We start from the raw sequence: 24,867 nt of genomic DNA on the forward strand, positions 1-24,867 counted from the left end.
AAGCTGAATTACTCCTTTCTTCAGTGTCACATGATCCTTCAGAAATCATTCTATGATGATGATTTGCTGTTTTAGAAACATTATTAGCAATGTTCAAACCCACCGTGCTGCGTAATATTTTTGGTGGCAATCACAATCCTTTTTTCAGGATTTTTGATGAATAGGAAGTGTAACTTTTTTTAAAAGCATTTATTTGAAGAAGAAAAAAAACGTTTGTAACATTATTAATGTCTTTACTGTCGCTTTTGATAAATGTAAATGCTTCCTATCTGAATTTTTTTTTAAATCTCATTGACCCCAAACTTGAACTCTAGTGTACAATGTACATCAATAGTTTAAAAACGTGACACTTATTAAAGTATTTTGGATTTGTCTGTAAAAATTTTGAATTCATCAAAAAGCCTATGGTAACTCATCCTTTTGAAATGAAGCTAATTTTCTAGGTGGATGAATGTCTGCTTTATTGTATTTGCATTGCTTTAAACATTGCTTAATCATTATTTTTTCAATGGGGGATGAGTGGAAATAGTTTTCTGTGGTGATCAATAGCACACCATGGATGGGTGTCACGCTATCCATTTTAAAACCAATTTCTAGACTATATTGCAGGTGGAAGCTCTACCTACTTGGTCAGCTTCCATATTTAAAGTTCGGTCGTTGGAGTTTCCGTTAAGAGATTTTGTTGTTTTTCATATCACATTAGTTTATTTAGCCATTAGCAAGTTTACATTGTGTAATGTGCCACGATGTACACATGGGGCTTCAGCTTTAAACATCACTGACCCTCTCAGTGACTCTCTCCCCCAGCCAAAAAAGCCTTAAGCTCATTTCATCAAGTCACTGGCAACGTAATAACGAAGCGTTCACTCTAATCCAATGTTTATTTTCAAGCGCTTGAAGCTTTCTCAGATATCCACTGCGCTGCGTAAACAAGCAGTCATGTTCGTACAAACGCACACAGGAAGACAGCAGTAGCCAGAGGCCAATCATGTCCCATAATGACACTGTCATTACGAGAACTTCTTTAACATGGGAATTAAATTGTGCAAAAAAATAATGGTCACCAATTCTATTAATAACTAAATTACCAATATTAACTAAATATTATCTATGACTTTTGCCTCAATAAACTCCGAATTACTGCTTATTAATAGTTAGTAAGGTGATTGTTACATTTAGGTATTGAGTAGGATTTGGATGTAGAATAAGGTCATGCAGAATAAATTAATATGGGTTAATTACAGGCACTAATAAACAGCCAATATCCTAGTAATGCATGGTAAGCTGATAAGCAGCTAGGTAATAGTGAGAATTGGACCCTAAATTAAAGTGTTACCTAAATAATTACTATTGTTAATTCAAATGTATGGTACATATACCGATGTTCACTGTACAATCTCTTACTTTTAGGGTTGGTCTCCGAGGAAGATTTGCGCCATCATTCCCCAGATGCTGGCTTTGGCAGCGGTGTCCATGGAAACATAGGTAGGAGAATTAGCTTAATCAATACATCTTGCCTTTACAGCCTCTGTTTACTTCCTGTGCTTATTCAGTATTTGATGTGTGCCGTCCCCCTCTACAGGCCACCGGCCCAGTTCTGCCGAATTCAGCCGCAACACCTCTAGCAGCAATTCCCCGATCAGTTCCAAAGGTGTGTGTGTGTGTGTGTGCGTGCGTACCATCTGTTACATATGCATGCATAGTCACTTCATTAGCTGCTATGGGAAATGCCACCCCCACACACTTTCTTTCAAGAACTATTGAGGCGTAATTGTTTCTCAGGTTGAAAAGAATAACATTTGCATTTCTCCCAGACATAAATTAATTTGCAGAGGCAGCTTTGATGTTGAGTAAGCATTCATTTTAAATAAACAGTTTGGTTATTTAAATGAATAAGATGGTTATTTAATTGATTTTTAATTAAATGTATTAATTCTATTGGTATAATGCACTAGAATTCAAAAGTTTGGGTTGATGGACACTGCTGTATTAGCATAGATCTCGCTCTCAGACAGCTGTACAAAGTCCGCCATGTTTATCTCCTCACCAGAGCATAAGTAAGAAATGTGTTCTTAATAAAGCTACTAAAGTTTAGGCAGTCAAAAGCAGAGTGATTTTCTGTTCATATTAACAGCATGTATAGCGGTAGATAGTGTATATTACACTGTTCTCACTTTAAAACACAGATCTAATATACACACGGGATTTCTTTACTTGCTGCATACGTGCACAGACATAACCAATGTTTTCATGTGATCTTTGTGTGTTTCTGAAATAACCTTAGGTATCTGACAGTTTAAACGCAATAACGCATGAACGAGAACTATTCTAGTTTAATAGCCTACTCACGGACGCACCGATATATCCAGCTCTCTTTGCGCATGCTTCGTGTGTGTGTGCTCAAGTTGAGAGCATAGACTGTAAGGCTGAGTGATGTTGCTTTAAAATGCATACAGATGATAATATTTCATGATGATGAAGAACTACAATGTCACGTGAGCATGTCCGCTATAGAGATGATAAATAAAGCCAAACAGATGTATCATGTTTCAGGTTCATTCGCATGTTTGCAAGCTGTGAAGGCTCTGCCCTCTGGAGCAGCAGCTCATTTGCATTTTAAAGGATACAAAAAACAGCAAATGTTTTTGTGATTTCACCGGATAGAATAGTCCCCGCAATGGCATTAATTATTAGATTGACACGCTCATCTGTGTGAAGACCAAGGAGAATGTAAACCACGCCTACTTTGATTTGATTGGCCATCTTCAATCATTTTGACATTTTTGAGCACCGTTAGATCACTGAGCCAGACTATTTTTTTTTCTTTTAAACCTTTTTGTCATTTTAACATACAAAGTGCTGGGTAATGAAGTGCTGCAGAGCAGTGCAATAATTTCATACATGGGGAAGGACAATATGGCCATTTCAAATTTTTGGGGGGACTTGTCCCACACAATGTCTATGGTGGTCACGCCCGTGCATTACTACATTAAATTACTATATATAATGTTGATAACAATGTATAGTAATGCAATGAAGAAGTATTTGTGTGTCCTGATAATAATAATTATTTCAAAAATAATAATACATTTTTTTTGGCTTAAGACTTGACTATTGTATTGTGAGATTAGTATTCCAATAGTATCGAATCGTGACGTGTGTATTGTTACACTCTACCAGTTATTGCAATCACTTTAATAAGAAAAATAATATGTGCATGGGGAACTGGGCTGTAAAATAAAGTACTACTCGGTGTAATTACTTGGAGACTCAATTTTCTCTTTCTCGCAATCCCTGTGGTGTGGGAAAGTAGTCTGTGGTGCTTTCTAAGGGAAGATAAAGCATATAAAGCATTTTTTGCAATTCTTAGTCAGTGAAGACTTCCTAATGGTCAGTGCTATTAGCGCCATGTGCTTTCTTGTGAGCTAGTCAGTCAGGCAAGTGTTTTAATGCTTTGGTTGGTGATTATTTCTTCATTAGTGGTTTTTGATAACGCAAGCATGAATAAGTGAAAAAAAGTACAGTTTAGCATGCTTTTAAAAAGAGTATTTATTATAGAAATAATATTTAAAAAATTTTAATGCAATTTTAAAAAAAAGTTTTTAAATTTATATTAAATGCAAAAGCTTTTAAAGTGTTTTTTGACCCAATTAAGTAAGACTTAAGTACATATTTGTGTAAATTCATAAGTGCTTCTATTGTAGAAAAGTTATATTTTGGTTATAATATACTGTTGACTGGACTAACAAGCATTAGTTCAAAGTACTAAAATACTTTATTTATACTGAAACTTGTAATGTATTTAAATATATTTTACTTTTATATTAGTACTTTAACCCCTGGTTTCACAGACCAGCCAGACTAAAATGTGCATTTGAGCTGTTTTAACTGAAACCAACTTGCTCGGACATATCTTAAAATATATCCGTGCCATTATTTTGTCTCGATATGCACACTAGTAATGTTTTTTTCTATGGCACGTTTATAAGCACCTTATTTGTCCTAATTAACAAAGGCCTAATGCCGGCTTATTAATCTAAGCCCTGTCTGTGAAACCAGGCCTACATGTGCTTTAGTCAACACATCAAAATAAAGTGTGGTTTAAAATGTACTTTAAAGTTAAACTTTGACATTTATTACAAAGTGCACATTTTAAGTGTATTTTTTGTTAAGTTTGTTAAGAAACATAGAAATGAAAGTGTATCTTTATGTACATTTAAGGGGTCATATGCTAATGTTTTCGTTTTCCTTTAGTGTGTAATGTACATGTTTGTGCATGTATTACACATCTATTAGAGAACACAGATCAAGGTGTTTTAGGCAGGTCTGGATCAATATCCAGATATTACTTCCTCAAATGGCACAATTTGAAATATTAGCATAATGACATGCGCAAAAAAGACGAAGAGGATGTTTGGATGTGATAAAACTGATAACATTATCTTTCACAGTTAGACTGGGAAAACCCAGCCTGATCCGCCGGCGATTTAATTTCGCCCGGCAACTCAGTCTGGAAACCTGTACATTCACTCCTACTGTTTCTGTTAGACTTTTGCAAGAACCGATCGCAGACTGCAGGTTGTTGTCTGTTGATCACACCTTTTGTGATCTGATTGGTTGAAGGACTATCCAATTGCGTACAGAGCCATTTGAACTATGCTCGTTTATCACGCCTGTTGTGCAGTAGAAAATACAGAGCAGACTGTGGGCCTTACCTTTCCGACACATGCTTAAAGTGATTGTCCAATCACAACGCACTGGGTCAGCTGACCAATCAGAGGATACTGAGCTTTTCGGAATGAGGGGATTCGTATAAAATCAGCGCGTTTCAGACTTGAGGAGCTGCAATTATGTGGAAAAGAATAAAAGATTGAATCTACTGGGTTGAATGCACCACTCTATTACATCACACTGATGTTTGTCCCCTGGGTTGTGGCAGAAAGACAGTGAGATTTGAGATTCAGATTCATGCAATAAAATCTCAGGCGTTCTGTGTGAATAGTATTATTGGCACACACACTGACCTACATTAGCTTACCTTATAATCACACTCTTAAATTCCTGTCTTTCTCCAGGTTCTCTGGACTGTCTGCAGGGTCGATCTGCCAGTCTGTCAAGCGATGATGTCGTTGGACTGGGTCATGAAGGTTCACGTCTCAGTCAGTTGTCTCTGATTCCTCGTAGCTCCACCCTTCCCTGTGAAGCCACATCTGCTTCACGTCCTTCCCAGCGGCCCACGTCTCGGCGGCCATCCTCTCCTGGCAGTGAAATGGTTACACTGGAGGAGTTTTTGCAGGAGAGTAATGCCCTGTCCCCACCCACTGTAAGTTGGTTTAACACTTCTTGACAGATTTATTTGTTTGGTGGTTTGACCTTTTAATCCAGGTATATGATGTTCCTTTAGGGGGAATAATGACACTTCATTAGAATACTTTGCAGGGGATTTTTTTAATCTTTCTTTTGTTAACATGAAAGTTTTGGGTGTAAATGTATGCAGTGAGAGTGGAAAAGGTTGTTTTTTTTTGTTAACAACTCATGATCAGTAGAGACATTTGTGCTTCTAAATAAATTAAGCCTAATATTTAATTTTTTTGACCCTGCACTATAGATTGTTGCTATCTAATTGCAGATTATTAAGATTATGTCTTAATGTGATAACGATTTCCAGTGATGAGGATTTGGGGGGATTTTTGTTTCAACTTTAGAAATATGTCAACAATATAGATGTCAACAATATATTCAATGGGTTCAAACAACCCAATTTCTGGGTTTGTCCATTTTCAACCCAACTTGGGTTGTTTTTAACCCAGTAGTACATATAATGTACATTTACCTGATTCAATGAGGAACGTAATAGTCAGAAAAATTAACTCTAGAGGGGAGCATTTTGCACAAAAAGCACTATATTACACTTTTTTTCCCTCTCTTATTAAAATATATTATTATACAACCTGCATTATTTGCAATACGACTTAGCTGTTAACCTTTAGTAGCCTACTAATGTATCAGCAGACAGGGTTCACTGTATAGTTTACAGATCAGTTGAGAGAGATTTTTTTATTTTCCTTGATTAAAAAAATTCATGTACTGTAACTGATATATATATCCAAATGAATGGATATTGAATCTAGATCGGAATTGAATCGTAAGGTTATGAATTGAAGTTGAATTGTGAAATTTGTGTCAATACCCAGCCCTAAAAACACAGTACCAGTCATTGGTACCAGTCATTGTACCAGGTTAACATTGTAACATGTCAGTAAACATAATGAATAAAGTTACCAAATTTCAGTCACAATACATACCTGCAGGAATAATTCTCACTCCATGCTGAACATGAAGTTGGCAGCCCTTATATTGTGTTTTTTAAAGGGGATAGTTCACCCAAAAATGAAGTGCATCATTATTTACTCACCTTTAAGTTGCTTCAAACCTGTTTGAGTTTCTTTTGTTCTGTTGAGCGTAAAAGATATTTTAAAGGGGTGGTAAAACACATTCTTTCAAAGGCCTGATTGTGTTTTTGGGGTGAACTGTAACATGAGTTAATGCTAAGTTTAAAAAAAAATATTTTTCATACAATTTACCTTTATTCTACACATGCTCATTTTTACAGCATGTAAAAACATTCTGATGGTTTCCAGGTTCTATGAAGCTGGTCCCTCAAAAATACGCAATGGGCTCAGATTGGTTAGCTGGCCCAGCTGTGTTCTGATTCGCTAACCGATGATCAGTAAGTTATCACGGGCTGCAAAGTAGATTTACATTTCTGAATCTGCTGTTGATCGATCGCTGAATGTTCTACTCATATATGTGATCGTAACAAACTGTTAACAAACAAACTGGTTAACAAACTGGTTTGCAGAGTCAAACAGTGTTGTCATTTGTTTACTTCCTTTCTAAAAACGTACAACTAACAATACAAAGTATTACAGGAAAACACATGGACAAAAAATAAATCATACTTACAGATTAAGGCCCGTAAACAGCTTCTGTTTTAAAGTTGGAACTGCTCCATCTATCAGGAGTCATTGTGCGAATCCTGCTTTGAACTTGCGACAATTTGAGCTTTAATTCCTCCGTAAAATGTGCAACATGGAGAGCGAGATTTCAATTTTAACCATTGATCCCTAAATCCCCCGTCTCTAGTAAGGCTGAACAATGTGGACCTATAATCCGGATGAAAATAACAGCGTTTTGTCTGCATTGCAAAATGGCCCCTTATTTAATATTCTCGGAGGAGGGGTTTATGTAAATATTGTAGCTGCTGATGTCAGCGAGTGGAGGTAAAGGCTGTAGTTCCCTACCGGCCGTTTGCTGTAGTCCTTAGAAAGTGATTTCTTTAAAAGCAAATATCTCCCTTTACTCTAAACTTTGATCGTTGTAACTTTGCAGATGCTGTTTATGCTCAAACAGCAAAATTACACACTAGCTAAAGTTAGAAAAGTGAAATCATGTTTTACCACCCTTTTAAAGAATGCTGTTTTTTTCTATTATGGAAGTCAATGGCTACGTCAACGGGCTGGGAGTCCTAGGCATCAAAAGATGTGGAAAACCTGCATGCAATTTCCATTGTAATCTTGAAATTTGGGGCACTGTGGGATATAGTTTTTTTTTTTTTGCAAAAAAAAACCTTTATGATGATTTTAAAATATGTCTTCCTTTTAGGTGCAGACAGGAAGTCGAGAGGATCTGATGACTGATTTTTTCACCAGATCTACTCGACCTGTCCCTCTGCGAGATGGTGCTAAAACTCCCACTAATTATGTGACGCCAACCATCAAGACTACTCCACCAGAACTAGATGGTCGGGCCTCTAAACCTGGACACAGTGTCAAACCAAGCATTCGGCTCGCGGAGACGTCCACACCCCCCTCTCAGTCGCAAACCCTTCCCAATAGAGGAGCAGGACTTCGGTCCTCACCTCTGCAGCAATCCAGTCCTCGCGGAGGTGTGGGCAGCAGCACCAGCCTGAGCCGTACATTCAGCCTGGCCTCAGCGGACCTCCTCCGTTCCAACGGACCAGACAGCTACCGCGCCGAGGCAAGTTCCCCCAGCCAAAACGACGTGGTGATGAGGAGGTCTGGTGTAGTTGCCAGAGAAAGACCCATGTCCGCTAGGCTGGCCGGATCCTCGCCGCTCCCTGGAGACCCAGGACACCTGTCCGTGGACCCCCGTCGCCTATCTCTTGCTCCACCAAGAGATGAGTTGTCCCTGACTTGTCCACCCCCAATGCACTCTTCTTCTACGTCTCTGCAGGCTGAACGGGAATACATTGGGAGTGCTAGTAGCCGGGCAGCAGTGGTCCGTTCTGTACCTGCGCAAACCCGAGCAGCCCCCCACCGTGGTGAGGTGGCCATGGTGACTCCGGTGCGAGCTGTATCAGCATTGAGGCTGAAGGATTTGGAAGAGGAACCCCAGGAACAAAGGCAGGCAGAGTCACCTCTACTGAAGAAAACAGACCCTGCAAACTTAAGCTATGCCCCCCAAGAGCAGCCCACCAGCAAACCTGCTTCTCCTGACCCCAACAATGACCCTCAGACTGTGTGGTATGAGTATGGCTGTGTGTAGACCCTCGAACTCTGTAAAGAAGCATGCTTGACGTATGAAACTGCACTGTAAACAAATGAAAGCACCAGGCAGTTCCAGTAAATCTGGGAGGCTAGTCACAACATTCCTTTCTTAATTTCTCCAGGTGCTTCAAAGGCACCAGCTGCATTTGAGGGTCTTGCACACGTTCACTCTGACCTGTAAACGAATGTATGGGGCACTTGAATGTATTTTTCCTCTTCATATCAATTTAAACATCGATTTCTGCAGCTCTCCACAGCCTCATGGCGGGCCGGTTTATGTTCTATTCTGAATGTGGAAAACAAACGTTGGGCTGTGCTCGGAGCCACTCCCAGCTTAATTACTGAGTAGCAACTGCATCCATCTTTAGGAGGCGCAGGACAGTTGCAGGTCCATCATCAGCTCACAGGGACCCATTATGGGAAGCGGCCTCTCTCACTCACTCCCTGCTGACATACCAAACAATCTGCTCTTTTCTGCTTCTTGTGGGTGACCATGTATTTGCTGTAGGACCAAGGTTTGGCTCAGACTCTTTTTAGAGGCAAGAGGACAACACAGAGACAGGAAAAGAAAGACAGATAGGAGAAGTCCATTGGACATGAGGATAAGAAATCACCTACCTTGGAACAATGTCTCGGGAATGGGTTTTAAAGTGGAGTCTAGAGTATTGGACACATTGCCCTGTTTCACTGAAGCATTTGGGTTGTACTAAAGAGAAACTGAAGTTCAGTTTGGTGTTTTGTTTGTTTTTCCAACACACTCATTTTCCAACACTGCACATGTTCTAATGACCAGAAGTTCTTTTATTGGTTTATTTATTAATGTCTTTAAGACAATTAAATGACACTTTGTGTGGTCGTGTCAATGTGCGTGTATGCATGTGTATGCCTAATTTTCCAAAATATTTGTTTTGCGTGGTTGATGGTTAAGTCTGAATGGAGTAGTCTGAGTGTAATTTTTTTTCTAAACTGAAGCATGTAGGTGAAAGCCCATGGATTCCTGGGGTCCCTCAATCATGTCACCAATCTAGTGTTGTTTGTTCCCTGTCAGCTGTGCTTTTCTGCCATCTCATTTCACCATCTCCAACTTCTCATGGTCTGTTGTAGCAAGAGCTGGTCACCAAAGGAGATGGTGGATCTTCATAGAAATATATGTGGAGCAAGCATTCACACTGGGTGTGTAAATATAAGGAGAGTCTCCTGTTGAATGTGCAAGACTACTGGTTAAATGATTTTAGATATACAACTGTTTTATACACTACTGCACATGAACATAGACCATTAACTGTAAGATATGGTGTGAGTAGATTCCCTAACAGCCTTTTACACTTAATAATGTAAAGTTTGTGAATGATAGAAGCCTGTTAATAGAAAGCTGTTTTCCAAAACCTAAACTCATTGTAATAAAGCTTTTTTTAAAAACAATCTCTGAAGTTGGAGGTTTCAGTAAACTGTTGTATTAACAAAGTTTGGGAGGAGCATGTTCAACGATCAATATAACCTTGTCATTCAACCAGTCAGTCAAATTATCCTATGAACTATTTTAGTTTCTAGGACGTTTAAATCGGTTTATTAAAAACTGCCAGAATGGGCAACAGATCTGTCTACTCAGGATCAAATGTTGGCTATATAAGGTGATCATTTTAACCCATTTATTTCCACATTTTTCCCAGACACAAAAATATCCAAATCATCTGTCATTAGTATCCCTTTTAAACAATCAATCATAATTTTTAGAATTTTTCATGGAAAAGTGTGTGAAAAAGTGTGTTTTATGATCGGTCACAATTGTGACCGGTGGGATACTGTGTTGTATCAACCATTGGACATACAGAATATAGGTCTATTTAACCTGTGCAGTGTGTGTTTGTGTGTGTGTGTGTGTGTGTGTAAGAGTGTATAAAATCCTTATATCAAAGGCTAGTTATTATCACTTAAAAATTCCTGCATTGCCTCTAAAAGCTCTCTCATTGTAGTGTGAATATTTTACATATAAGCCTTACTATTGGATCGCTTAAATACTCCATCTTTATTTTTGACCACTTGCAGTTTTACCCTTGGGGCTTCTGGATGGACTCTCCTCGGGTGCTTAGAGGCCCTTGCGTCTTCTGGCTGGACCCTTGGGTGCTTAGAGGCCCTAGAGTCTTCTGGATGGACCCGCGTCGGGCGTTTAGAGGCCCTTGGGTCTTCTGTCTGGACCCTCGGGCTTAGACGCCCTTGGGAGCAGCAGAATTAGCTAGTTAGCTAGTCTTCCTTGTGTCCGTGTGTGTGTGTGTGTCTGTGTAAAATTAGGTAGAAAGTTAGATAGTAGCAGAAAGTAAGGTAGAACAGTTAGCCTATGTGTATTAGCATGTAGATACAATGGGTTATCCCACCGGTCACAATTGTTGCCGTTGACATGTTTGTGAGTTTTATGGCCACATTAAACAAAGTTGAGTAATTGCAAATGCAAATATCAATACTAGACACCTTAAACATGATTTGTACCAAAAATCTATGTTCCATCCGTATGTTAACATACTTTACTATCCTTTTCTTTGGGAGCTTTCTTGCTGCCATCCTCTTCTATTGACGCAAACAGGAAGTAAACAGCCTTGGTCATGTGACAATTTACAGTAAACATGCAACACTGCACATATTTCATTGAGACCCTTTATTATTTCAATATCTGCTGGAAATGCATTGATAGATCATTCAGTAACATTTTTATAGCCTTAAAATTAAACATTTTTTTACGATCACTATTGTGACTGGTGGGATTAATGGGTTAACCCATAAATGGGTATGTTCATTTTTTTGTTACCAAGGAAATGCAACAGGATCAAACACATTTTTATTATATGTAGATTACAAAATGTTGACATTTAAATTGCAGTGTTTAAAAAAAAAAAATCATGCTATATAAATATTTTTTAACAAAAAGGTTTACATTTTTCATGGAAGTTTCATTTTGTTAAATATTTTTTTGTCTAGGGAGTGAATTTCCAAGTGATATGGAGTTCCAGTTCAAAATGTTGAGGATTTCCTCCGTCCAAACATGGTTTATAAAATATAGTAGGGTCCTCCCAGTTCTTGCACTGCACCAAACGTATTTTCTTTTCCTTTGTCGTTGTGAACAATACCACTGAGGGAAACTTAGATTTCCCTTAAGCATACATACATATTTAGTGTTATTCTCAACAGGTAGAGGTTATCTGAATTAAGGAGCTACATACAGCAGTTTGGGTATTCGGGTGTTCAGCTGACTTGGAACGCATCTGTAATGTCCAAACGCGTTCTCAGTGCAGGCAGATTAGTATGCTATAATATGATATGAGACACGTTCTCTGTGGAAGACACTGAGTGTCGATTGTGAGTAATTGCGCGCATCACCACGTAATACTACTGACGGTTTTTTTCTCCTTTTCCGACGGAATAGATCTCATTTATGCAAACATGTCACTACTGTGAGCGAATAAAAATAGGTTCCTCTATCGTAGAGTCTGAGGAACTGTTGAGCGTGTGGATATGATGTTCATCACACTTCAGAAATGGATCGAATGAGTCGCGTGGGATTAAAATTAAACGACAATCTGAAGGTAATACACTTTGATTATCTGATATGCTAACTCACCTCAGAAAAACTACTTCAGGGCTATTACAGTAATTGTTGCTAGTAGGCAAAAACTGAGAACAGTGTTATGCACTAATGAAATAATAAAAAGCAGGACAATTTGAAAAATTAAAATGTCTTTCACTTTTTAATAAGACGCCAAACAAAATGTATAAAATACAAGATAAAGTTACAACAACAGCATCACTGGTAGCCTAATTTTTGCTTAAGAATATCAAGCACGAACTATGAAATAAATCCTGCTTAATATTTTACAGCTTCTCGTAGATTGCAACTTTTTTATATACAATGAATGAACATAATTATATAAAATAGTATAGCCTATCAGGCTAATCGATTCTCAAGTAACAAGGATATGATACAAATGGCAACAGGTCTGTGAAATTATTCAGACATTTACGTATAAAGCTGCGCTACGAATGATCAAATTAACAGGTTCCCAGTCAGAATTCCAGGGGGATAATGGTAAGAATATATATATTTTGAGAAAAAAATAAATAAATTATGGTCTTTTTTTTCATTGGTTGAAACAGTAGGCTAACGTTACTTTGAAATGTAACATTTTATAATGTAGCATCAGCAGTTTCCTATACTCCAAATGATGGATTGCGTCGGTGCAAAGCAGAGCAATAGCCTATAATAATAAACACGGATATTACATATGTACCAAATATATTGCAGTTGTTAGTTTTATGCGTCAGACTTGGACACAAATGCTACCGCTCGGGTGGCTTTATGTTAAAAACCAAATGTCCAACGTAAGCGTGTCAGTATAGAGAGATGTTCAACAACACGTTTCCTCGAGTCTGAGCAGGTATAGTTGAGTTTGTTAGACAGCCTGTCCCTATAATATTCAACATTAATTAGGCTAAACGTTTTCGGTTGTTTAGGTTTCATAACTAACTGGCAGAAAATATACATCCACTCTATTAATGTTTCATCCCTCCATGCACACAAAAATGTCTCTAGTATGGCTCTAATCATATTTCTAGTATGGTGTATGTTTGGCGACAGTTATTCTGACCCTAATTAATGGAGTGTAGCTTTTCATTTCTTAACCATGTAGGACGCCACATGTCCATATTCCAGAATGACAATGTCAAGATTCATCAGGCTCAAATTGTTTAATAAGGGTTGGGAGGGAGCATGAAGAATCATGCTTAAAAATTGGTGCACCTCTTGATGGAAATAAATGATGTGATGTTATTTCCACCAAGAGGTGCATACTTTTGTATATATATATATATATATATATATATATATATATATATATATATATATATATATATATATATATATATATATATATATATATATAAAAAACTATTGACAGTGCAAGAGTACAGCACTCTGTAAAGTCTCCTCCAGCACATCCCAAATACTTAAAAATAATTTAAGGTCTGGACTCAGAGGTGCCAATCATGTGTAAAAATGATTCTTTATGCGCCCTCCTATATGTGTGCAATATATAGGTTGTAATTGGTCGACTAGATCTTTTTAGTTACTTCAAGTTTTAACCCAGTGAATATCTCTAAAGGTGGGTTTATATAAACATAAGGATACTTTAAATTCTAGTGTATTTTTTACTGTGCTAATTTTTATAACAAAAATTATTACAATCATACTGGATGCTGCTGATTTTGGAATTTTAGTTCAGAGGGCACAATTTAAAAAAAACATCCAATTTAAAATAATTACTAGCTGTTTGAAAAAGAGAAAACATTTTTGATTCAAGAACTTGTCTAGAAGAAATTAGTCCTGAAGTCTCCAGTATGGATTTATTAAAGTGCTCATGAACTGGCGTTTTATTTTTTATAATGTTGTCTTATGTCAACTAATGATGTTTGTATGGTTTTTACATTCAAAAACATCATAATGAATAAATAATAGGCTGTTTTCTACCCTCTTTCCTGGAATGCTCTGTTTTTATGACCGTTTTGCACTGAAGACTTGGAAGTAAACACCCACTGCTGTGACTAGTATGAGGCGCCACATAGGATTTAAATCAAACTTCACTTAACAATACATACATAACACATGTGCATATACACCTATACATTACTCGCATAAACATGTATACTATTGGATGTTAAAAATACATATATGAAATACACGTGCACACTAATATAAAATCCATACCAATACATATAATGTTAGTAATGAATGCATACACACTTGTGAATAACTTGCATATATATATATAAACTTGACAAACGCATACACCTATAAATACTCGCATATTCATATAAACGTTCATGCATATACACTTATAAATACTCGCATATACATATAAACCTCGATGCATATACACTTATAAACACTCGCACATACATATAATCTTCTGTGCATATACACCTACAAATACTGGAATATACTATAAACTCGATGCGCGCATACACATCCATAAAATGTGGATGCATGCTTAAGTTGTGTATATATGTATATGCAAGTGAGTTCATGTGGATGTCTGTGCGTGAATTTTTCAGTGCAAACGGAAGGCATTTCAGTGTAAAAGGAAGTAATTTTAGTGTAAAAGGAACATTGATCGCACGCTCTAAACTGATCACTCGTCAGTGTAAAATGAAATCATTTGAGTGTAGACTACACAGAAGTAACCTGCCTATTTACCGTATTTGCAACTTTGCATTTTGCAAAATGTGCTTGCTTCGCGGTCCGTGCAGCCTCGGGTAATTTGTTTCATTTTTGTCTTCTAAACGGAAAAACGAAGAAAACATTCATTTATCATAGTCGACCCATAATGAGAATAAATAAACAAATCTGGAGTCGTTTTTTTTCTTCTTCATATTTTTATTGATGTTTTAATCACAATGTTATAATCCGCCAAATGGAAAAACAATAAAACCAAAATGAATAAACAGATTGAATATTCGATCTCAACATGGGCGGGAACAAAACGCCTCTTTCCACTGATTGGTCAACCAAAGATCAAGCCGCGCCTTCAAGTTCTTAGCTCCGCGCATCTATCTGTCTGCAGAGCCGCAGTTTCACCCCAGCCGCGGTTTTGCCCGAACATGCACAATTTCACGCTGATACAATTGATTTTTAAATCTTAATTCTGTCCTAAAACTATCTATTGATTATTGTTGCTCTGGCTGTTTTTTTTTTTTTTGCATCTGCTGTTTTCCAGAGGCCCTCAGGCTCCTTTACTGATATAAAACAATGCTGTCATGAACACTTAAATATTTATTTTACGTTTTTACCTTTTTCTTTTACGAGAGTGTTTTATGGATTTGTGTGCGCGCATCGCGTTTATATGTAGGCTATGTGCGAGTGTTTATAGGTGTATATGCATGGAAGTTTATATGTATGTGCGAGTATTTATAAGTGTATATGTGTAACAGAGGCCAGCTAGTAGTTGAGTAAACCTCACTCCTCTGACCTCAAGAGATGCTCTAGCATAGGCGTCGCTAGGCCCTTTTTAGGGGGGCTTCAGCCCCCCTAAACTTATGCCTCAGCCCCCCTAAAAAATATGTGATTATCCTTTAAAACATATGAAACTGGCGGCAGGCTTCGGCTTCGTCCCGTTTTTTAGTCTGTCTCTCCAATCCGCAGCGCCAGCGGGTCTGAGCAGAGCGCAGCGCACGTCAGAAGCAGAGGTGTGTGTGTGTGTGTGTGTAAATCTGAGCGTCATTGGTCTGTCACCGCTCGTCAATGTCAAAATATTTGATAAAACCAATCAAATCAGAGTAGGCGGGCTTTATGGTCACACCGAAACTGCTGAGGCTGAGCGCAAAATTTAGCAGAGCAACTCGACGTCAAGTAAAATAAATGCAGCTAAATTAAACATTCATGTTTGACAGCTTCTGCTTTAAGTCAGAAATGTTAATCAAAAGAAAAAAATATTTAGGCAAATTAATAAACTTGTTGTGTCTAATTTTTAGACATTTTTAACTGAAAATATGCCAATGTGATTCATAATGTAGGCCTTAACGAACAGAAAATATTAACAAAGCCATTTTCATCAGATTAGGCGTAAGTTTAATAATGAATGTGTATATATTGTAAATTAATATAATTCTATTTGTAACATTCAGTAAATTAATAAAACATCAGCTTTTTCAGCCTGTGTTGGGCATAAGATTAGTAGCCTAATGAATGTTCATACTGTGATTTTAATAAACTTAAAACTTTGATAAACAGTAAATTAACGTGTCTAAGAAAATTATTCATGAAACATAAATATCAGTATGTTAATATTGTAAACCATATGTTCACTTTATTCACTGACGAAAACGGAAAAAAACAGTCAAAGCTCAGCGTTATGAAGAGACAGGGCAAGATAAAAACAGAGAAAACGAGAGATGTGGAGATAAGACAAATAATTTACTGCCCAGTGACATGGTTTTCAAGCTATTGTTATCACATTTTTTGGCCTTCAGAACATCTTAAAATGCTCATATGTAGATCATAGAAATCAAAATTTTCTCGGGGGACCATGTTGGAACCCCCTAACATTTGGGATCTTGGTTATTATAAACCTGCCTACATTATTTGGTATGATAATTGCATGTACAGTATGGCCATGCATTAAGGTATTAATATTTGCTTTATAAGTAATGATAAACAGCCAATATCTTCTGGGTATGCATGTTTGTAAGCTATTAGTTAATAGCGCAATTTGGACCCTAAACTAAATAGTGTTACCATTTTTTCTACAGACCTACCCTCACTGGGGGCTGAGCCCCCCTAAAATAAAAATCCTAGAAACGCCCCTGCTCTAGAGACTGACGGTAGGGATTGCAGACTTTAGCCTCCTTGTTAGAGCGTCTGACTCTCATGCTGAGGGACCAGGGTTCGAGTCCCGGTCTGAACAGAAGGGGTTATATATGCATGGAAGTTAATATGAAGACTGGTTTCCACTGAAGCTAAGCAGGGCTGAGCCTGGTCAGTACCTGGATGGGAGACCATTTTTTGGGAAAACCAGGTAGCTGCTGGTAGAGGTGTTAGTGAGGCCAGCAGGGGGCGCTCACCCTGTGGTCTGTGTGGGTCCTAACACCCCAGTATAGTGATGGGGACACTATACTGAAAAAGAGCACCGTCTTTCGGATGAGACGTTAAACCGAGGTCCTGACTCTCTGTGGTCATTAAAAAGCCCAGGATGTCTTTCGGAAAAAGAGTAGGGGTGTAACACCGGCATCCTGGCCAAATTTGGCCATTGGCCCCTGTCCATCGTGGCCTCCTAATATTCCCCATATCTTGATTGGCTTCATCACTCGGTCTGCTCTCCACCAATCAGCTGATGTGTGGTGAGCGTTCTGGCGCAATATGGCTGCCGTCGCATCATCCAGGTGGATGCTGCACATTGGTGGTGGTTGAGGAGATTCCCCCCTTCAATGTAAAGCGCTTTGAGTGCCTTGAAAAGCGCTATATAAATCGAACGCATTATTATTATTATGATGTATATGCGAGTATTTATAGGTGTATGCGTGCGTCAAGTTTATGCAAGTTATTCACATGTGTGTATTATATGTTATATGTATTGGTATGGATTTCATATTAGTGTACACGTGTATTTCATTTGGAACATCCAATAATATATGCGAGTAATGTATAGGTGTATATGCAAGTGTGGTATGTATTGATAAGCGAAGTTTGATATAAATCCTACGTGGCGCCTCATAGTATGGATAAGCTTTGCACACAATGAGTTCTGGCTCTCCCGTGAGTGAGGGATTGTGTTGAATATGTGTGGCGAAACGGCAACCAGAATGATCCGTCCCACGTACAGGGCTCGCAAAATGTATCAAACAAACACAATGAGTTCTCTCTTATCCTCCCACAAATAATTGTAATGTTATATATATATTTTTTTTTTGTACTACTGGGCCTGCCCGATCGGTGGCTATAACGTTGCTCTCGCTCTCTCTCACACACACACACACACCTCACTGTCCGTGGAGATCCACTTTTGCGACACAACTAAAGCGTGATGTTGTGATGTTGCCTTCCCGGAATGCTATGTGGGCGCGTTAAAGTCGCTTGACGTCACCCATAGGAGTAAAGTGAAGCGTGGCGCGACAAGTGTTGCACGGGCAAGTGGATCTGCGCCTTGAGTCAGACAAATCAAAGCATGATCAAAACTTCAAGTATGTATTTTTCCTTCAAATATCAAGTCAAGAGAGTGAACAACGCACCAAAAAGTTTTCAGCTTCAAAATGTACAGGATATTCTTCTATCACGAATCTCACGATTCATTTTTACTTTATTTGTAATGGATGGTCCCTTTTGGACATTCGTTTGACTAATGTTGCACCTTCGTACATGTCAGCTAACTCTCATTAGATTATTCGTCAGACGACTGTTATGGTTAGAAAGTTGACATTTCAGGTTACTCATAGTCATTAGAAAAGCCGATATTAAGCAGGAAATGTATGAATACTCTAACTAAAGTTAGTTGACATGTAAGTTTCATGTTACATAGTCAACAGAATGTCTAAAGGCGACCTTCATAAATGGTTACCTAAAATGGGTTGAGTTTGAATTCTAATTGAATGAGTCGCATTTAATAACACTGGAGATACATCTTTGACCACACATTAATTGTAAAGCAACTACTATTATACTACAGCTTGATCAAAAAGTGTCTGGTCAAATCAGAAATTACAATGTATGTATTTGATTACTGACCCGAGGTGTTACACTTACCCATGGTAAAACCATTTTGACACATTGCCCCTCTTGTGGGAATGCTTGTTTATATTATCATATATATGACTTCATCAAATATAGGAATAGAGGAATTGAATGGTGCATTCACTGGGCCAGACCTACTTGCCAAATGGCGACTCTCTAAGCCCCAAAGGTTGTTGTTGAGACACTGTTCTTGGGTAATATTGCACTTGCACAAATGCCGTGCATCACTGTCTCAGCAGTATTACTGAAGGTGTCTTGCATGACTCAGATGCAGGAAATGGATTGGTGATGAAACATGTTGTTCACGCCGATTCATCGTCTGTTCTATGTTGTGTTCCACAGCAATCACTGCAGCCAAGGTCTCTTTGCCAGTGTATCTGACATCCTTTCATCAGCTTGACATTCTGTGAAACAGGCAGCGGTGTAGCACCAAATTTTGGGCCCTGGGTCCAAACCATCTTGCTGGGCCCCTGTGCCAAATAACAGTGATACCAATGGGTGGGGTATTGCATTTTTATCATAAAAACACTTCAAATGTAAACAAAATAAGCCATTTGTACATAAATACTATACAAAAGTTAGTGCATGTATATGTATGTATCAAAAACTGACTTCTAAGGGCCCCCATCTGGCTCAGGTCCTGGGAACTCGGTACCCTTTACCCCCCTGGAAACAGGTCACTGTCAGTTTAAAAAGAACAATGTATATTACTCAAATCCATGTTAATTGGGATTTAAGACATCTGTTCAAGAAGGTTTTAATTGCATTTCCACACTGATCAATAAAGAAAATACTTTATGCTGACTTCATAGCCAAGTGCAAACAACATTGCAAAGTTGAATTCTTTCTGAATTCAATAGTTGAGTTTCAAGAGCACTTTTCACACTTCTTTCAACTTAATCTCTCCTTATGTATGTCTAGAAAAGTTTAGAATCTGAAGGACGCAACACACACACATGCACAATTTGTCACTCGGCAGCCATCTTGATAACATCCTTAGGCAGCTATTTCCTACGCATTCTTAGAAAATAGCTGCCTAATTTAGTAAAACATTTTACACTGTAAAAAACTGCAGGCCTCTCCAACTGAAAATTTTCTAGTGACTGGTCACATCTAAAATTTTCAGTTGGCCAAATTGAAGTTCTGTGATTTGAATGTAGGCTTGTCAGTGATGCATAACGTTATCTATGCAGTGTTAGGTACAACTGTCAGGGCTGAAGCACTGACTTTAGGTCACCACCAGATTCAACATCATGTCTCAACAGACAGTTATAAACCATCTACCGTTACAAAAGTAAGCTTAGTGTAGTGTTACCACATTGACGTTATCACCAGCATACACGGTTTGTAATAACACAACCATAACGCATTGTTTATTATAAATGTGGGATTATGAATTATATTGAGAACATCATACATAGAAAGCATGCCATAATGCAAGTTAACTTGCCATGTAAACTTTAGCCGCATTCATCGTGAACACGTTTCAAACTACACTCACTTCTTCTGGAGGGACAGCAGGAACACGAAGAGCTGGTACATTACCAATCTTTTTTTCAGGAACAAAAAAAGCAAAACCTGCTTCATACTGACCATCGTTTTTAAAGCAGTCTGGTGAAAAACGATTAGGGCGACGCAAACATGAAAGCATTGCCGTTGATCGGGGTAATATTCCCTTCGAAAACAAAACTCAGCCACTGCATCTTCAGCAGTTCGGATTAAGGAACATCAGAATGATTGCTGCGTTCATCATTACACCGAAAAACAGAACACTACTACTGCTTAGACGCCATTCTGTTCCAGCGTAATGGCGGACTGTGCTGATGATGACAGAGGGTCTGAGGTCAAACGCTGCTGTAGGTCTGAGGTCAAACTAACAAAATATTCTGCCCATTAAAGTTTTATGAAAATGGGATGGTACAGTTAGAGGTATATTTCCAGTATAGAAACAAACCCCTTAATAGGAACATAGCAGTACTTAAGAGTAACTGTATGGCCCGGTTTCATAGACAGAGCTTGGATTAAGCCAGGATTAGGCTTTAGATCACTTAGGCAGCTTCTATGAACATGCCTTAGAAAAAGACAATACTGGTATGCATCTTGAGACATAACAACGGCACTCATGTATTTTAAGATATCTCACTGCAAGTTGCTTTCAGTTAAAACATCTCAAACAAGCATTTTAGTCTAGGACTAGGCTTAAGCCCTGTCAGTGAAACCAGGAGCATATGATGCCGGTTTAGGTGACTAGACGGGCAAGTTTCAGTTTAGTTTGCGGTTAGTCTTGGTTTTAGGCATCATAAAAGTGTGTTCATCGCCATAGTAACTTAACCTTCGATGGAGTAAGTTAGCCATGTAGTGTATGTTACAGGTAAGAGATCTCAAACTGCACTGAAATTTTTTTTTTTTTTAATTAATGTCTCCATTTTCCAGTTGAACATTTTCTAGTGACTGATCCCATCTAAAATTTTCAGTTGGCCAAATTGAATTTCTGTAAATTGATGAAATTTAATTCTACTAAAAAAATGAGATGTGATCAGTGTGTAAAATTGGACCCATAAGCTGTGGGCAAAGTGATGTAATAAAGTCACTCACCTTGTTTCTACTACAAATTAAAGGCCACTACACCGTAAATGATTTTTAAAGAAAAAAAAAAATAATCACCTGATTTAGATATTTTGTTATGTAATTATTATACTCGTAATTCATCACACGTACAATTTTAGTTTATTAATTATTATTAAGCACTATAAATATAAAGGTAATATAAATAAGTTTTAAAATCAATATATAAAGCTATAAAACTGACTGCATGTGAGTTTAAATGCTTAATTCTCTCTACATCTGTATCAACTGTATAAACTAACTGCACAACTTTTACTTGCATTGATATAGCAAGTTTTTTTCTTGCTGTGCAAATTTGTTAAAATTGATGTTTTTCAATCTCGTAATATTCTGCAGAAGAGAGAAGTGAAACTCAATTTCACTGTTCCACAGCATGTGATTGGCTGTTCACTGATGTCACACTTAAACTCAGGATCAAAGCCTGAGTTGACAGAGAAAGTTGATGATCAGTGTCATGGTACCAACAAAGCCTGATAAATTGGTTTGGACTTGTCAACTCGAAACTAATCTAAATTCAATTACCATCATGGTATGGGCCCCAGGAGTATAGGTATAAGTTCACTTCAAGAAAACTTAAGTATAATTGCTGTATAAAATGATAAAACTAGCAGTTTTCTGAGAATACTTCAAAGTGTACTTTCCTAAAATAAAACAAATTGTATTTAACTAATGAAATCAGTATACATAAATTCACTTGTAGTAGTATAGTCACAGTAAAAAAAAAGGTAGTTGTGTACTTGTTTTATACACTAACAAATGGGTCAATTTAGTCCCAAGTAATGAAATAGTACATATACAAGTATACTACATTATATTAATATACTTACTACAAAAAGTATACTTAAATATACTTGAACTTTACTGAAGTATTCTTCATCAAACAAACTTGAAGTATAATTTGTAAGGGAATACAAACCACACTTACTACATCTGCTATGTTGGCATTGTAATGTAACAACTTTTGCTATGTTACCATTACCTTTCTTTTATGCACATTATGATTCCTTTGTGGCCGATATACAGTGATGGCCAAAATGATTAGAACACGTGGCATCTTGGAGTAGTCTTATTGGGCCTGGATTTAATTTCCAGAAGGACAATGACCCGAAACATTCTTCTAACTATTGCCGGAGCTACCTCCTGTGACAGAAGGAATCTTCTACCATTGAAAATGATGGACTGGCCCTCTCAAAGTCCAGAGCTCAACCCCCTATCTAGCACATTTGAGGCGATTTGGAAAATAAACTGGATCTATTTTAAATTCAAAAGAAAGCCTTTGGCTGCAGTTGCAGAAGGCATGGAATAACATTAGTGTTGAAGTTCTTAGAGGAAATATTGATACTGTCAGAGAGATGTGCTTCTGGAATTGCTGCAAAAGTTGGACATACCAAATATTAAAGTTAAAAGTGGATAAAAACAGTAGGGCTCACTTCATCTGAGATTTGATGGTCAGAGCAACCACCTGCATGTTTCATGAACATTATGAAATCATGTTTGGGTGGCAAAAAAAGTCAATATTTTCAGATCTGTCAGGTGTTCTAATAATTTTGGCCACCACTGTACATCAAAATCTCGTAAAGCTGTAGTCTGGGTTATATGAATACTGTGGTGGTATTTGGACATACTAATCATTTGACAATGTTTTGTTTGCTTCCTATAGAATTGATGGAATGTTATTTGGAGACCTCTGTTGATTACCAAAGTCCTACACTCTTTGAGAAAGACTCTGCGAACATGAGGTTGGAAAGATGAACATGTCTGAGGAGCAAATCAACTGCACTATAAGCCACGAGATTCACCAGTACCTGTTTTCGGGGGCGTACATCCTAGTCCTACTAGTGGGTCTTCCTGCCAATGCTTACTCGCTCTACCATGCCTGGCTGCAACTAAAGGCCCGCAATGAGCTGGGGGTCTACTTGTTAAACCTGACCGTATCAGATCTGCTGTACCTGGCATCCTTGCCCCTATGGCTCCAGTACATTTTCCAGGGGGATGACTGGAAAGGCTCGGAGTGGCTCTGTCAACTGTGTGGTTTCCTGCTCTATGAGAACATCTACGTCAGCATTGGTTTTCTGTGTTGTATCTCCATTGACCGTTACCTTGCAGTGGTCTACCCCTTCCGCTTCTCCGCTTTCCGTACAGTACGAGCAGCAGCACTGGTCAGTACGTTGGTCTGGCTTAAAGAGCTTGCTGTAGGAGTGGTGTTTTTCTGGCATAAGGAGCTCAGCAAGGACAAGCTTAACCAATCAGTATGCTTTGAGCACTATCCCATGAAGACATGGGAGTACTCAATAAACTACTACCGTTTTTCTATAGGCTTCCTTTTCCCTTTAGGGATCCTCTCAGTGTCATACTTTCGAGTCCTCCGAGCAGTTGACAAGAGTGCAGGCACGCAGACTGCCCAGAAAACACGCATCAAGTACCTGGTGACCAGCACCATTATCATCTTCCTGGTGTGCTTCTCGCCATACCACATCTTCCTGCTGGTGCGCACTATATTTGAGCGGGACTGCACTTTTATTGAGAACATTTTCAATTATTACCATTTCTCTCTGTTGCTTACTAGCTTTAACTGCATTGCGGACCCAGCGCTCTACTGTTTTATCAGTGAAAATGCACAAAAGGGCATCCAGAAGGCTCAGGATGCTTGTACTCGGGTCTTCTGCTGCTGCTCAAAAAGCCATGGAAGGTTCAGCACGCATTCCACCGAGATGGCAGTCACCAACGATAATGCTACAGGCACGTCAGTGGTGACACTCTTACAGCAAATCAAAACTGAAGTTTGAACTTTTTTTGTTCTATTAATCATCTAGACATCCTATTAGCTATAGGCTCTTCAGTGGAAAAAAGAAACATGTGGAAGCATCATAGACTTATAGTAACACAGTCAACATACAGTTGTTTTCGATTGGTTAAAAGTTAGCCTGCTGTTTAAGAGTCATATTGCAGTATTTCTTGGTTTTGGTAAGCTAAAATTCTACTGCTATGTGGTGTAATTCTCAGGGATTGCTACCTTGATAACCACTAGTGGTTGACATTTGAGGTTTTGGGAACCGATGACCTAAACATTTTCAATTTAATGTACTTTTCCAAGTCCATTTAGCTACATTTGCATGTTATTGCAGCTATTTCTGCTTTCATACCTCATAGGTTTCAGTTATATTTATACAGCATGACAGAAAACTGCCTTCATGGTATTCAAAAGTTTAAATTTATATTGTCATCATTTACTCACCCTAATAGCATTCCAAACCTGTATAGCTGTCTTTCTTCCATGAATTGTAAAAAGAGTTTGCTGTTCAAAATGCTCTTTCCATTCAGTGAAAATAAAGGGTGGCAAGGGGCTTTAAAAGTGATCTTACGGTATGATCTAACCGAAGTCGTTAAAAATATGAAAATTTCTTTTTG

The 24,867-nt window shown here is 38.1% G+C and overlaps 2 protein-coding genes across 2 annotated transcripts in view; both read left to right on the plus strand.

The window, feature by feature from the left end:
* Positions 1-9,992, plus strand: part of ccdc88c (coiled-coil domain containing 88C) — a 75,803-nt gene extending 65,811 nt beyond the window's left edge. The window contains exons 27-30 of the mRNA XM_067455416.1: positions 1,411-1,485; positions 1,583-1,651; positions 5,076-5,323; positions 7,666-9,992. Coding sequence (XP_067311517.1) covers positions 1,411-1,485; positions 1,583-1,651; positions 5,076-5,323; positions 7,666-8,568 — 1,295 coding nt within the window. The 3' untranslated portion in view covers positions 8,569-9,992. The remainder of the gene's footprint in view (positions 1-1,410; positions 1,486-1,582; positions 1,652-5,075; positions 5,324-7,665) is intronic.
* Positions 9,993-11,793: 1,801 nt separating this feature from the next.
* On the plus strand, positions 11,794-24,505 carry LOC137090632 (ovarian cancer G-protein coupled receptor 1). Its single transcript, XM_067454583.1, has 2 exons — positions 11,794-12,145; positions 23,120-24,505. The coding sequence occupies exon 2, from the start codon at positions 23,208-23,210 to the stop codon at positions 24,243-24,245; it is 1,038 nt and encodes a 345-aa protein (XP_067310684.1). The 5' UTR covers positions 11,794-12,145; positions 23,120-23,207; the 3' UTR covers positions 24,246-24,505.
* The last annotated feature ends 362 nt before the right edge of the window (positions 24,506-24,867 follow it).

This window comes from Pseudorasbora parva, chromosome 10 (genome assembly GCF_024679245.1).
Source record: "Pseudorasbora parva isolate DD20220531a chromosome 10, ASM2467924v1, whole genome shotgun sequence".
Lineage (NCBI taxonomy): Eukaryota > Metazoa > Chordata > Actinopteri > Cypriniformes > Gobionidae > Pseudorasbora > Pseudorasbora parva.

Coding starts and splice junctions, on each gene's coding strand:
- LOC137090632 (XM_067454583.1), top strand. CDS start 23,208: ATGAACATGTCTGAGGAGCAAATCAACTGCACTATAAGCCACGAGATT.